This window comes from Rhyacophila brunnea, unplaced genomic scaffold (genome assembly GCF_057557595.1).
Source record: "Rhyacophila brunnea isolate RB1 unplaced genomic scaffold, BYU_Rbru_1.0 scaffold_7, whole genome shotgun sequence".
Taxonomy (NCBI): Eukaryota; Metazoa; Arthropoda; class Insecta; order Trichoptera; family Rhyacophilidae; genus Rhyacophila; species Rhyacophila brunnea.
The window spans coordinates 31,349,909-31,366,492 of record NW_028233339.1 but is presented as its reverse complement, the minus strand read 5'-3'; the positions used below and the strand labels follow the sequence as shown (position 1 = coordinate 31,366,492).

Sequence of the window (16,584 nt, the reverse complement as noted above, 5' to 3'; positions counted from 1 at the left end):
AATGAAGGTTCTAAAGCCTGCTGGATAGATATAACTCTCAACTTCAAATACTTAAGATAAAGCAAAGCCGCACATAGAAACCCGTATCGACTACAACACGTCGAATTTGTCTGTGATTTTGTTGCCACTCACAAAATACATGTAACTTAATTTACTGGCGCACATAGCGTCGTTACAACAGGCGCAATAACCAAATATAGCATCGGCACACGTACACGGATGCTTTTTAATTCGTTTCGGCTAGCCCCGCGATGTCACTGTCTCAGCATGTCTAGAAAGTGCTCGCGGAAGTTGCAACATTGTACCCGGTTTATATGTATGACTGTATCCCAGTCGAGACGATTTTCTGTGTACGATCGGGCTTACTGACATTTGCTATACCTCGGTACGTCATCGACTCAAACCTGCGGAGGTCTTTGTTTTTCTTATAATTAAACCAATAGTTTTATGATCGGCTATCTTACTTATTTCACAATTGTCATAATCCATTTGATTTCTAATATCGCAAATTATTCATCTTTAATCGTAATCTCTATAAATCTCAATACCTTTAAATCTAATACAATATAATAAAAACATCTTGTTGAGTACATGCCATACATTGACTGTCAATAATTATTGTCAGTGTCACAGAAACATAGACAACAAAACACTTGTATTATGTTTAGCTTGCTCTGAAGACATTGAAATCATCCACCGGTTCGAGCGACCCGGCACTAACTCGCGGTGGCACATCACTATCAGCCAGTGTGCTATTTCGGCTCAACCTTTTCTTTATGATTTTCAGAGATTCGTTGTTGGATCGGACCGGAAAACGTACCCCTATAACCGGCAGATGCCGCTGATCTTCATAGGCGGAGTACCGAGGTCTGGTACCACGCTAATGCGAGCCATGCTAGACGCCCACCCCGAAGTCAGGTAAATATTGTTATAATCATTTTTCCATTATCATAATGTTTGGTTATTACTTTCAGGATATTTTCTAGGCATGCAGGACTTCTTAGAAAAGTAGAGTAGTAGCTAAATTTATATTCGTAAATCTGAATGTCTTATTATTTTAATATTGAATTGAATTTCGATAAGCTATCAATTTTCCACATACGAGATTTGAACATGCGACCCACGATTTCAAAACTTCTGAAACTACTTCCATTAATAATTGCTGTATGATGTTTTACAGTAGAAAGAAAAACTCAAATATTTTATTGCCTTCTGGATTCATTACTCCATTTGCATATGAACTAAACTAGTAGGTATATAAAACTTTCGACAAATTGTGCCCACAAGTCAGTGTCTGCCAAACTTTGTGCCGCGGCACAGTAGTGAACCGCGAGAGGTTCTGAGTGTGCCACGAAAAAAGAACTTGTTAATCGATGCACATTGAAGTAATTTCTCGTACGCTGTAATGTCGTTTGGATCGTCGTATATTTGCGAATTAGATTTCTCAATGCTCATGGAAACTAAAAAAAACGGGAATGTTACGTGTTTGTTTATCTAATCTAGACCTGGGTTTTGAAATAATTCTATCTCAAAAACAATTCCATCCTTGTCACTAGGTTATTCGAATGCCATTTTAAGTAAGTAGTTGTGCGAACCTTTATTCAGTGCTGTCATTTCTAAAAACAATTAAAGCTTTACTATATTAATTGAAATCATTCATCGGAAAATGTACGATGAAAGTACGCGGATGAATTAATGCTCGTAACTAATTTTTTTAATGACCAACATTAACAATTGCATTATATACTTACTATTAGTATTTCAATACATTTTCGATATCAATTTAGTACAACCATAAGTATCTACATAAGTCTTTATGGCTGTGCGCATATGGCCCTCGGAAATTATTTGCAATAATACAAGATGAAAATCAATTTGGTATCAGAATTCGTTCAATTACTTACGCCATTATAGACCCGTGAAAACTAATATTGGGGTAAAACATCCGGGATTCCCTCAAAACCGAACGGCCGCTGCCGGTCTCACGCGACCAATAAAATCACAACCGAACAATTCCCGCGACTAAAGCATTTACTTATTTACCTTAGTCTATCTCAGGGGCGTGCGGATTGTAAGTAATTTTTTAGAGTTCACCATAAAGAATTAAAAATAATTTAATTGCAGAATACCACAACAATGTGCCCACGTAAACATTTTTTTTAATTTATACCATTTGGTATATCAACGCCGTTATGTTATCTCTTGTAATAATGGGCTTGACAATAATGGATTTCGCTATAGGGTAAATCGTAAGACGAATCTTAAGAAATTACCTAAAACCAAATTCTTTTGTCAGTGTTTTTCTCGTCGGTATTGCAAACGCCTGCATTGATGGATTTCCTTTAAACTCATGAAACTTCAAACAAAATCTTAAATAATCTTTAATCTATATTACTGTACTTCATCACCCAATGTATAGGTAAGTCGTTTTACAGTGGCATCATGGGTACGGCAAAAACGGCTTGCAGTTGTAGTCGTATTGTTTGCTAGCATTGAAACAGGCATTGTCGCAAGCAATTCAATACACGCGCGAATCGCCGCCTATGGTGCCATTGTAGAATGATTTACCTATAGTAGTATACGGAAATGTATTTAACCAAAGAAATTAATTTAACTAACTTTATTTATTGTAAACCAAATAATAAAGTTAAATATTATTTTATTTATACAGTGATGATTAGTTTAACTACTATGGTAGAATGCCTTGAAATCTTTCAGGGCCTACGGTATCCCCTTACCTCTAATCGGCCACTATTGGAGTGAAGGTAACATAGTTTCTCTTCAATATCTTATATATTATATTATAGTAACCTCATTGACTCAGCTTACTATTCGTCTTCATTTAAAACATTTTATCGCTGGATCTTGCTAACCTTAATTTTATCCACACGTAAATATTCGTGTTTTGATACAAAAACACCGTTTGTTTATATTTTTTCTAGTTTTTAGTATTTGCAGGAAATAAAGAACGCAATAGTACACATTTAGTTTATTGAAAGAAACTTTTCAAACAATCGATGTTTAAAAGCAATAATTATTGTTAGTAATACCTACTATCGACCGAGGGTATTTATTTGATGGAATTTGAATTTAAATTCTAATTGATTTAAGTTTTGTACTATTTCACATGAGAGATTTTTTGCCACTGACAGCGTGTATTTGCCATTGGTGAGTACGCATAGTACCTAAAGATGCCCTAAGGCGAAACCCGGGTCGCAAAAAATACTCAAATAGAACAGTGCAAAACTTAAATCAATTAGAATAATAAATTTATCTTAAAAAACTATCTAATTACGAAAATTTCTGTGTATATTGTTCTAGCATAATGTTACTGAGGTGTGATTTTTATGTAACTATTAATACAAAGTGTTTCTACACGAGATTTTTCTCGATTAGCAGTCGATTAAAAATACCTCGGCCTATTATTTCTTCTGCCCGCCACTGCCTATCGAAGTCGAGTCTTCCGGCAACTGACAGCAGAATCGGCCTTATCAGATGTTTAGACACGCTCTAAATCTAATTGCTTTATCCCCCATCCGTCCGACCTGCTGGGACCCTGGCACCCGCACACTTTGCCAAACCGCACCCGTCCATCTTGTGCACTTCCAACAATGCCCGACCGTCTAATTGAGAATAGACATTAGTCTAATGCTAACCCGATTAACAAGGCTCAAAGGAATTCTCTGCATGTCCAACGCGGCGCTGTACTGGAAATTCATTAAACAATACTACAGTGCAGGTAACGGTGTCATTCAAATTCACATACCTACATAATCAGGCCCGTAGTTACGCTTCACGTGGTCTTGAGCTAATACATATTGGAGGCCTCAAATATGAATTAATTTACTCTTATGTGATCACACATTTCGGTTTACACTTCCATTCACAAAGTTCATTTACCTTCGTTTGAGCTTTGATTAGTGTATTAAAATCATTGAGTAATGATTAAAATTGAGTTTTGACCTCCCTGTCGTACCAAGAAGACGCGTTTTTCACTAAATATTTTTCCCAACACACGCGCTGTGTAATCTAACATAAATATATTATACTAATCTTTATATTATAATTTTCTACTTTGTTTTTTCCATATCGTATTTTATGATGTCACTAGTTGAAAATGTCCCTCTGAGGCGGAGGAAACCGGTCCAGTTAGTATTAATAAAAGTGGATTGATTAGTACCTACTTACTATAAAATTTCGTTTTACTTAAATTATTGTCAATAGATAAGTTCACCAAAACAGCATCCTGAGGCAACCCCCCCATCAAAAAATTAGCTCCTCCTACGATTCTTCTCCGTATTAATTTATTTTGACAGCTGTTTCTTGCTATAAACATAAACCCATCTTCAGAACGATTTTAAGGTTGATCTGCTTCTGCGCGGGAATATGAAAACCTTATTTTACAAATTTTATGGATAATTTTCATTCAAAATAATCAATGCGTATTTTAGACACGAATTGATTTACTTTTAAAAGATTTTTTTAATCTTAAAATAAACTTACAAATTAAATAATTACAAGATAAAAAGAACTTTTTGTATACACGTTTTTAAATTTTCTGTTGAATCATATAAACTTGACAATTCTATGTATTAATAAAAACTCGTCAGAAGAATGAAGACAGAATGTCATTTTGACAATTCATATTGATTTCCATAGTAAGGCACGTATATATTAATAATTTAGTTGCTAGGACCCCCTTAGCAACCAACAATAATGACTTTCCATACAAAACAGAATTAACTGAAAATTAATTCAATTCTGCTTAAAAATGGCTGAAAGTATTAAAAGAATGCATTGTCGTCGTGTTCTGATATATTCTAAAAGTTTCAAATGTCTAGCTAGTCGGGAAGTTAGGTAGTTAAAAATCTTCAATCGTCTAATACAAATCTTGAACAAACAAGAAAAAATATGTACTGGACACACAAGAAAAAATTAGTACTGGACAAAAAAGAATACGAGCTAATAAAAACGTGGTAAAATAGCTACATACCTATTATATAAATGCGCGTTATTTGGAAATGTTTTAAATTGTAGGTTTTGCTAAAAATGTTACTCTAACTAATTTTCAATAACTTAACCCGTACGTTTGCACCTCGTAGCAGAAAGAGGGGATATTCTACTGTATTAAACCTTTAAACCTATCGTCTTTCTTTCACACAAGGTAGTGTCGTATTTTTTTAACTTTATTTATTTTTATTGTTATTTTTTTATAATAATATATTTGGGTGTTAAAACAGTTTCAATATGAAACTATTTAATACGTTCACGCCCACATTAATTAGGGCATCTCCAAACATCTTGTAATGTATCTATTTTAATTTCTGATAGAAACAATTATTTACTTCCGTTTTTGGACACTCCATATTCACTAACACTGAAGTGGCTGCTTCCAATGTCCCAAATCTTTAGATGATGCCTACCAATATGTAGCCCCTAGACTATAGCACATATATTCATAATATGGTAAATCCTGGCATACCTCTGTGCCATTATCGAGGACACTTGGATATAATTGGCAAATATTAGGATTAACCAACTTTGTCCAATATATACAACCGAGTATTTTCCGGCGGAATTAACTTATGTAGGTATGTCAGGTTTCTGCAATCATTTAATGATTACGCGAGTTATGCAAAACATATTTGTCGTTTATGACAAAAAAAACTATGCCATTTTATAAATCATAATATAGCTTTCTCCTTACTGAGGATTTCTTTGAAATTTGTCTAACTCTGCTTAACGTAAACGATATTATTTTTTATGTACCCTTTATCTTACGTAGTGTTACTCAATATTTAAGAGGGGGGAGGAATTATGGTCATATTTTGAAGAATGGTTCGTTTTCCATAATTATGTAATTTGACGATGAAAATTGTATGTTTCTTTTTATAAAAAGCCAATAAAAAATAAACTGGATAAACTTATTAACAAATTTTATAAATGGTTTCTATATAATAATATATATAAGTACATTTAATTTTTGTCGTTTATCTATATTTTCCAGTAGGCAAATGGCTCCCGGACACTCTGCTTGGAATACTTTTATAAGCAGTCGACTTGTATAAATAATATTTATGTTCTTGTACGAGTATAACAGAAAATCACTATTATATTTCGCTATTGTATGAAAAGGAAATTCTTTCGTCGTGGTGTGTCACGCGTTAGTATTTAATTTGTAAGACATCGTACGTGGTCGGAATTGTGAATAGCTACAATAGTGCCACCGGCCAACGGGTCTCTCCAAGTCCCATCCGTTGCCACCTTTCTGATGTTTAATATTTCTATACGATATTCCGTTAACAAAGTTATCGGGTGACTTATTTGTGGCAAAGTTTTTCGCTGTATATTTTTCTCTTCTCGTCCGCAGATATTTACAGGGGCGTCCATGGCCCCCACAAGGGGGGGGGGGGCTAACAGGGCTCAAGCCAGGGTCCCGGGCACAGCAGGGGCCCGGCGTGGCGAGTCAACCAAATACATCAGATAAACACACATCACAAATTTGTTTTAACAGTTAAAGAAAAGTCACCTGGGCCGCTATTTTACTTCAATATGTTAGTATTTTAAAATCTGTGGTTGTGCGATGCAGTTTTTAATTGTGTGTCGATCGACGTCTTGACAATTTCATAATTCAAATAGATGTATTAAAAATCCACCTTCATTTTACTGAGTACACCATTTGGAAAACACTATAGTGGAGTGTCACACTGACACTGACACCTGAGTTTATCCTTAGCGATAGAGAGGGGGGGCCGCCAAAGATCCTAGCCTTGAGGCCTGCTTCTGTATGTGGGGGCCATGGTGGCGTCCCTAGGCAAAGTACTGCCTATAAACATACTCAAAATGTTATTACTTCTTGTATCATTACACTCTAGTGCACGCCAACCAAGGTCTTGGAAAGTTGCTCCTGGGACACTTTCGCCACAAATTTGAAGAGCACCTAAAGTTTGTTACGCCACAGTATACGCCTGCATAACGGGTGTGGAGACGTGGCGGGTGGTGGAGGGAAAAGCAAGCGTATAGGTAAATCATTCTACAGTCGCACAATGGGCGATTCGCATGTCGCCAATACTACTTCGAATCGCTTTTGCCGTCCCACGGTGCCACTGTAGAATGATTTACCTATATTAGTCATATTGTTATAATTTGTTTTATTATGAACACAGCCTGAAATATTAAAATTATATAGATTTTGATAAATTGTGATTTCAAGAAGAGTTAAAATAACGTTTTAAGTTTGGGTTTTTTTTACCCCCAATGCGTAAATTCGGCTCTACGTCTATACATATAGGAAAAACAAACATTGATACATATTATCAGGGCTTTTTGTCATGTAACGCGGTGGAACGGCGTTCCGACACCTTTTTTCACGGTATTTTTAATGTTTCAAAAGCAATTAGACAAAACAATGTTCGCGCTTACATAGCACAAGTTAATTTTCCTGAATCATCTCATATGAAAATATATCCTGAAAAACTATCGCGTTTGATATATGCATTGAATTATATTACCATTTCTTCAAGTGAATGTGAACGCGAATTTTTGAAAATGAATCTAATAATTACCCCAATAAGAGCTTCGTTGAAGACCAAAACAGTTTCGGCCATAGACTATGTTTCGGCACTTTTGTTCATCAAACTCGTCGGACCACCTTTGACACTTTTCGATCCTTTAAAATAGGTTGAACGGTGGTTACTCAGTGGAAGACATTCGGCCATAGACTCTAACACTAAGAAAAAGAATCGAGACGATTTGCCAGACGAGAATTGGACTGAACCTTGGAAATTACAATGGCCCAAAGGGGGCTGACAGGGCTCTAGCATGTGGGATCGACTAGATAAGTGAGATAAACGCACATCACAAATTTGCTCTAATCGTAAAAAAATAATTAATAATTATTTTTATTAATTCGGCGCTAATTTCCTTCAGGCGTATTACAATTTTAAAATATGTGGTTGTGTAATTGCATTTTTTGGTTAATGTTGTTTATACACTGAATACCCTTAATTTACCTCGAACACCATTTGAAAAACGCTTCTATAGAGCGTCACACTGCCTTTAACCTTAGTGCTAGGTAGGGGGCCCGCCAAAGATCCTGGACTGGGGGCCCGGTTCAGGATGTGGGGGCCATGTAAATCACTATATACTTTTATTTAAATATATTATGATGTTTTTACAACTTAGTTGTTTATTTGTATCAGTTTGTTTGTTTATTTTTTTATTCGCTTCGTGGCATAGGAAAAGTTGCTTTAAATGATTATGGTTTGAATATAATTTTCTTTAGTAGGTAAGAAGTTTGGCAAGAAGTGAGTTCCGGCACCTTTATTTTTTTTTAAAGCCCTGCATATTATTATATTAAACATACGTAACTTGAAAACACTAACAGAAAAAATGACATTTGAAAAAAATACGACGCCATGATATCGTGCCAATATGCTTTAACCAATTAAACTATAACAGGTATCCTATTTAATTACGATAGTTTTAACTAGTAGTTCCCACATTTGTCAAATATATATATTAATCAAAATGTTAATTTTCAAATGTGATTTTTTTTCTAGTATATATTAGTATATCTGAAGTGTTTTCAAGTTATGTATGTTCAATATATGGAATGTTACATTCTCAAATCTTGTGAATTATTCGTTAAATAAAATAAATTGTTTATTGAATATTATTATACATGCATAAGTATGTTTAGTGTTTTCAAACTTATTTTTTAAAGATTATGCAGGTATTACCTCCATATAAGAAAAAAATATATGCCTGCAATAACCTGCAGGTAATCTAATAATGTGATCATTATCATTGTATAACACCATTATTATACGTGGGTTTTCATAAATATATAATATATCCTTGCCATTATATAAAATTATGTAGACATTAACGATTACATCGCTAAAGTCTGGCAATTTTTATCCCGATAATATTAAAGCTTACGCAACACGAGCACTAACTACGATTATCTCTACTGGCGCAATAATTAAGACTGCCGCGGGCCTGGAAGCCAGGCATCATTCGAAGATTCAATTTGAGATAACGGCCACCATGTTAGCTGTTTTGTGTCGCCATTTTTTCATTCCATATTTGGCGGGAAAGTCTATTTCTGGCTATGACAGCGCGCCTTGCGGCTTTGGAGTTAATTAAATATCGGCGCTACGTAGTTTAGCAGCGAACCAAAAAGCTGTTTGCAATTAGGGGTTTTAGTATGAGAGATAATATCAGAACCGCTGATAAAGTTTAATACAGAATGGAAGTTTGATGAAAATATTTCATGGAAGTATTTTTTAATTTACGTCAAAATATAAGTAGGTACTTAACGTTATTTCTTCTCTTATGTGACGTTTTCTAAACTAAAAATGGTTATCGTTGCTTTAACCTCAATCATGTTCATTACTTCTAAAAGTGATTTAACTTGATGCAGACTTGTCAGCCAAGAAATACTTGACCAGTGACATCCCGTGTTCCTTGACACTTCGTATAAAATTTGTCATTTTCAAATTCGGGTTTTCATTCAATCGCGCAAAGAATAGTGTTACAGGTTACAGGACTTTTAAACTCCACTATTTTCAGTGGGTACCGCAACGCCACGCCTCCCCCCCTTCCCTCCCCTTATATAATACACTGTGAAAAAGTAATGATGTTATTACTATACATTATGAAGCAGAAGGTAAAATGCATATTTTATACGAAAATTAACTGCCTTCATATGGCATGTAAAACCTCGTTTCTTAAATATTATTGTATTAATGTATATTCAATACCTACACGATATACCTAACTACTTACCTATGCATTTCTATTTTGCAATGAGTTTAACTTAATCCTTTTATACATCTATATCTTTCTATCCATTTCGAAAAAATGTTATTATTGAATTGATTAAGATCCTTGATACCCCGAACTCTCTTACATTTATTTTGGAGAACATTCTCGACCCACTCTGTAATTATACTAATGGCCCCCACATCCTGAAGCAGGCCCCCAGGCGAAGATTCTTGGGCGCCCTACCTATCGCCAAGGTTAAGGGCAGTGTGGTGTTCTGCGGTAGTATTGGCTAAATTGTATTCAGCGGAACCCCGGGGTTCTACAAAGCAAAATTAAGGCATTCCGTGTGTTGTTAGTGATTTTTTGTATTTTTAAATAAATCCACTCTAATTATTCAGTCATCGGCACTCGGCATCATAGGTATATTACAGTAGAAGCACTGTTAGCGACCCCTTTTTGTGGTAAACAAGTAACATGCGACCCTTCGCCATATTTGATAAATATCCATTTTAATTAGTCATAAAACACATCAAAAATAATTATAAAATAAAATTGTACATAATTATTATTATTATGAATTATTAATTATATTAATCATACCTATCACATCAAATTTCATCACAATCATCACACAGCCAAATAATTTAAGATTTGTTTAAGTATAATGTAGGTGATTTTTTTTTTATTGGAGCAAATTTGTGGTGTTTATCTCAATTAATTGGTCAACCAACCACGCCCCCCCCCTCTAAATCCGGGCCCGCAGACTAGATCACTGTCACCCCTCTCCCTTGTGGGGGCCATGATTGTACTACAATATTAAAATAGTTTTTTGTGGTTTAGTTTGACTGATATTAATTACTTACCTATCTTTTCTTTTTCATTTTTCCAGGTGTGGTCAAGAAACTCGAGTCATACCAAGGATATTGCAAATGCGGTCTCATTGGCTCAAATCACAAAAAGAATCTGTGAGATTAGAGGAAGCTGGAATCTCAAAATCGGTAAAATATATACTCATACATATTTTTTATTTTATTGAACCACACATTACTAAATTAAAAAATATATATATAAATGCCTTAAATACAATAATATAGTTATTTATTTAATTAAAGAAAGAAAAATAATTATGTGGGTATACAGATATAATGAATACACCAATGAGAACAGGAATGGAAAAAATAGTAATTTTTATCAAAGCATGTTTTTTTCATTTTTACTTTTTTGTTATCTACCACAAAGGATTTTGACTATGTACCACAGCAATGGAGAACTTTTTTATACTTACGTTACGTTCAAAAAAACTAAAAATTATATTTATAATAATGGGCGGCGTGCCATCGGCTAATTTTGGGGAAAACATATAAATTAAGAATAGCAATATGTACATATCTATTAGTAGGAACAGTAGTGTAATTAGTAATAGATGAGAAACAATCACAAACACACAGGGGAATCGAATTTGGGGCCCCCGGATGAAACGCCAGCTTCTTACGCACTGGACAACAATGCTCCCCCTCCCCCCTCCTAAAAGTGATACTAAAATACATACTGGTAAAAATAAATAATAATAAATGTGATAGTTATTGATAAACGACTAAAAGAGTTGTACACTCAAAGACAGTTGTATTCATAATAATTATTACTTTAACGACTCTCAGCAGCTGTGTCAATAAATTCAAACTCGATAAAGATTATAACCATGGGTCTTTTTTTGCTTCACTTTCATATGTTTAGGCTACATTTATATAACGTCTTTGTACTTCACCATTATGGTAGGATAATATATTAGTCATCTATATTCATCAAATCTCGGGAGCTATCCATACCCACTGACTGTAACTTGTGAGTACACCTTATTACTAACCATGCAATAAGTTAATTTCCTCAATTCTGATTCCAGGTGTTGAACAGTGCCATCGCAGCTTTTTGTCTAGAGGTGATTGCGAAGCACGGGGATCCAGCACCAAGATTGTGCAACAAAGATCCCCTCACGCTGAAGATGGGCTCATACGTCCTGGAATTATTCCCAAATGCCAAATTTATTTTCATGGTCAGAGATGGGCGGGCCACTGTTCATTCAATCATATCAAGACAGGTAATATATTATTGTTTTTTTAAATCTTTTGATTGGCTAGAAATAGTACTCTTGATAACATAAAGCATTTCAATTTGATAGAATTCTTTTTATATTTTGTTATCATATTGTGACACATGGATATATTTATCAACCACATTCACTTCTTAAACACTAAGTTAGAAAATTGATATAATTATGTTGTAATGTTTTACATCAGCATGTCTAACAGTGATAAACTACTATTTACATTTACACATACTTACTAGGTATTGTCGAATTTTAACCATTCATTAAATTTTACTTAGTTGCATGCCAAAAGCATTGAATGGTTCACTTAAGGTGACGCATCAGTGAAACGCCAAATAATTTCCAACTGTAGGCGCGACGAAATTTTGGACTCGCTGCCATTCACTGAGAGAATCTCGAGCCGGAAGCACGTCACTTTGCTGCGTGATGGCGACGGGTCAATTAATTCTAAAATCGTGTAAAGATGACTAAAAACGTTACCCATTTACTTTAAAAAGAAAACATGTCAATGAATATATTATTATTGTTACTAATAGAACAATAAACAGAACATAAAATGAACGTATGTTGGATTTATGTGAAAAATAATATTTCGTTTGACAGGTGTCATTTGCACCCGCGACCCGCAGTCCGCGCATCGCCTAGCAACAATCTTTTTAGACCGTGCCTCAACTAATGCATGGCCTTAACAAACTTAGTGTCTATGTTTTACAAAAATAGTATCTAAATTATTATTCAAACATAAATATTATAGTAGTTCAATCATTGAATATAAAATTTTACATATTTCAAGCCGAAAGATTCACAGCACAATGTTAATTTTGCTATATTTAAAATATTGTTACGTAGAACAATTTTTTTTATGTGTGTAATCCAAAACTTATTATAGTTATGTGCACAAAATCGGTAAGGCTAATATATATGTTATCTATGGTCGCTATCGCCGACAGTGTTTAGATTGTGCCTGTTATATTGTCTTGTCCCGCTCGGCGTCTCTCCGACACTCAGTAGTTTCCTAATGTTATGCGGTACATGTACAACAACACATTAATGAATCTTATTTTTATATTTTGCAGGTAACAATAACAGGATTCGATTTAAGAAGCTACCGACAGTGCCTAACGAAGTGGAATCACGCCATAGAAGTTATGCATGGCCAATGTAAAGAGGTCGGTCTGGACAAGTGTCTGATAGTAAGTGTTTTTATTTATTTTTCATAGTATCTGTAGATAAAACCTTTTATTTCTTAACATAATGGAGATGTTACCATGTCAGTTAAGATTGATTAATCTGTTGTTTACTTGGTATATACACAATTTTCTGATGGTCGAAAGAATATCAATTCAAACAGTCATCTCTAAGTTTACTCTTGCCTTCGGTTGCGTTCATTATTAATATGTAATATAGATAATATTTTCATAATAGCAAAGAATCATTGCACATATTCTAATCAGAATTGTATTAAATATATTTACTAAAGAACCATTACCTCTTTTCTAGGTAAACTATGAACAGCTTGTGTTACACCCACGCGACCAAATGGGGAGGATACTACGGTTTCTGGACGTTCCATGGAATGAATCTGTCTTGCATCACGAAGAATTCATCAACAAACCCAATGGAGTTCTTCTATCCAAGTAATTATTATATTTCATTTCAAAATTTCAGTAGATATTTTGCTTTTGCCACAGCAAGGTGACATTTATTTCGAAAAAATCCCACAGAAGATTTAGGCCTTCCTCCCACGGCGCAACTGAAATCTGACGGAACTGGTTAGAGATAAAACTCATAAACTGTCCAATGTGATGCTTCGCACACGGCGCTACTGAAACGACTGAAACCCACTTGAAATAATAATCACATAACCTCAAACTGTCAAACCGGACCGTAAGCTGTATTGTACAAAAACCAACAACACGCACGCTGCTGCGTTTACTCAAATACAATTAGGTTATTTCAATTTTGCTTATCTTGTACTTTTGACGTCTTGGGGTGTTATGGTTTTTATAACATGACGCTTGTTACGCAGTGCTACCAATTTTGGTAAGAAAATATGATTTTCCACCGAATCTACTGAAATTGGTACCACCGTTTTACGGTGACTGAAAACTTTGGAGACCGCGTGACTAACATGTCGCGTCTCTTCGCGACCGTTTTGAAACTGAGAGATTCCAGTCTCGCCGTCAGCGAGCCGCCATTGAAATACATTAGCTAGATACTGATGTGAATTTAGTTTCAGTTTCGTCGGATTTCAATTGCTCCGTGGGAGGTGGGCCTTAGTGGTTTGGCGGGCGCGGCGGCCAAACCACTACGACTGAGCACTTGAGTCAATTTACCTACTATGTATTTTTTAACTATATTTTAGTACAAAAGTTATATTTAGTATTAGAAGAGTTTGAAAATTTAATTCATCCATGTACACTAAAAAAACCAATAAACTATGGCAACTTTACTGAGAACGGTGATGTCACAATGTGAATTTTGTGGGAGTATGACGAGTATTTTAGTTCTCCAAACTGCCAGCTGTCAAGTTAAAGTTGTTGTAGTCTACTAAGTAGCACTTTTTTAAAAGTTAACATAATGGAAGACCTCAGAAACCTTATCCCATATCCAAATCTTCTTCTTCTTCTTTGGCCATATCCGCCCCTTAATTGGAGCATATGGACATCACACGGCGCCTCCAAGAATCCCTGTTGCTCACCAATCTTCTTGCTTTGCTCCAGGTCAAACCAGCATCCCGTAGCTCCGTAGTATACACTCTACTATAAACTACGAACTTTTGTCATTATAATATGTAATACATTCCGTCTATTAATTTGATAATGTTAAATTCGGCTCAAGACGGCTCGTAAAGAGATTGTAAAATGAGACAGAAATTGTTTTATATGGCTGTTTACGGATACATCTTTGGATTATCCCCGCATGTTCTTCCTACCCAACTTGACGTTTCGGGCTCATTGTAGAGGCCATTCTCACGAGATTGAAGTGTACTTTTAGATGCATCAATGTGAACACTCATTGGATACAGGCCACAAATTTGACTTTAAAATCAAAATATTAGGTCAGAATAAAGGATATTTTTCGCACATTGCAAAGAAGGCTATCATAATTCACACGATCCCTGACAATATTAATATAGATTATGGACTATGTTTAAAAGCGCCATTGGTATTGACACTTTCAGCAAAATCCAATATCCCATCTAGTATCTCTGGCCATCGCAACTGACACAGTACACTATCACCCCCCACCCCTTCTTTTGCTCCCCTAAAAAGACCCCTTGTCGACACTGAGCAGCACTCAAAAATATATAATGATGACCACGAAAGTTGTAAACATTATATAATAGATTTTAGTGTTTACAATCTTTATTATTTGTAGTGTGTTAATATTATTTAAAAATCTAATTTTTTCCAGGGTGGAGCGATCCTCAGACCAAGTCATAAAACCTGTAAATTTAGAAGCCCTCACTCGTTGGGTCGGAGTTATGCCATCGGATGTCGTAAATGATATGGCTGATATCGCTCCCATGCTGAGCGTACTGGGATACGATCCATATGCAAACCCCCCCACGTACGGCCACCCCGACGCCCAAGTCAAAGACAATACGATAAAGGTGAAACAGGAAGAAAAACTCTGGAGGGAAAAAGCCCACGAACTCTTTCAGAGGGATCCCCGTACATTCCCACCTCAGGAAGATATAAATGACGAATCAGAAACTCCTAACCCTGCGTGATAAATGTTAAATTGATAAGTTTTCCACGCTATTTGTGATACGGTGTGTTCGTACAGAAAAACTGTGACTTGAGTGAATTGTACTAAATAATTGGAAACGATTGACTAACTTGAAGTGTTTATGAAATGCTTATGTTAACGATGTTTGACATCACAAAATGAAAATGTTTAAAACATTATAATTGTGCTTGGACTATGATATTTGCTCTTATGATTCGTAAGTATTGTAAAGACATACTGAATGTTGTTTGTGCTCCCAAATACTTAAATTTAAGTTAACCAATATTTTTGTATTGGTATAAAAATTTGTTTTTACTGCTTATAATTTTTTTTAAAATTGTATAGCTACATAAAATAAATATCAGGTTAATTTTAACAATGGTACTAAGTAATGGAAATTTTAACACGATAAATGCAAATAAACCCAACAGTGAATATTAATACATTTTTTTTAGATATGTAAAGTAGCTTGACCTACTCATACAGGAAAATACTATAATATTAATGATTTAATTAATAAAATAATTCTGTTGAAACCAAAAACTTTGGACTATATAGAAGGAGTCTTATGCCGGGTCTACACTGGCAACAAGTTGCTGGCAACCTCGTTAGATTTTACGATAATTATCGTAAAATTTCTTAAGCAATTATGATAGTTATCCTAAAATTTAATGAGGTTGCCAGTGTCGACACGGCATTATACACTATTTTTTCATTAAGTATTATTACATTTGAAAGTTTTTAAGGAATGAATAAAGCATCGTTAATTAGTAAACTGCACATAAGTTATTTTTTTTGATTACCTAACTCTAGCAATGGTTGTCATTTTCTGTTATTTATTGTCTTTACGCAGTTTACTTACTTTGTGTGCAGTTATAAACAATTTTACAGGATTTTTCAACTCAATAATACTTCTGAAGTGTTATATTATTGACTGCTTATTTACTCATGTAAGGGCTTTTTACACGGGCTTC

At 34.8% G+C, this 16,584-nt stretch overlaps 1 protein-coding gene across 2 annotated transcripts in view; it reads left to right on the top strand.

Annotated features, from left to right (window-relative positions):
* Nucleotides 1-16,097, top strand: part of Tpst (tyrosylprotein sulfotransferase) — a 588,562-nt gene extending 572,465 nt beyond the window's left edge. For both annotated transcript variants that reach the window (XM_085958010.1, XM_085958008.1), the window contains 6 exons: nt 788-918; nt 10,661-10,769; nt 11,672-11,866; nt 12,952-13,068; nt 13,376-13,512; nt 15,293-16,097. In XM_085958010.1, the coding sequence (XP_085814136.1) occupies nt 788-918; nt 10,661-10,769; nt 11,672-11,866; nt 12,952-13,068; nt 13,376-13,512; nt 15,293-15,611 (1,008 nt within the window). In that variant the 3' untranslated portion in view covers nt 15,612-16,097. The remainder of the gene's footprint in view (nt 1-787; nt 919-10,660; nt 10,770-11,671; nt 11,867-12,951; nt 13,069-13,375; nt 13,513-15,292) is intronic.
* Nucleotides 16,098-16,584: the final 487 nt, after the last annotated feature.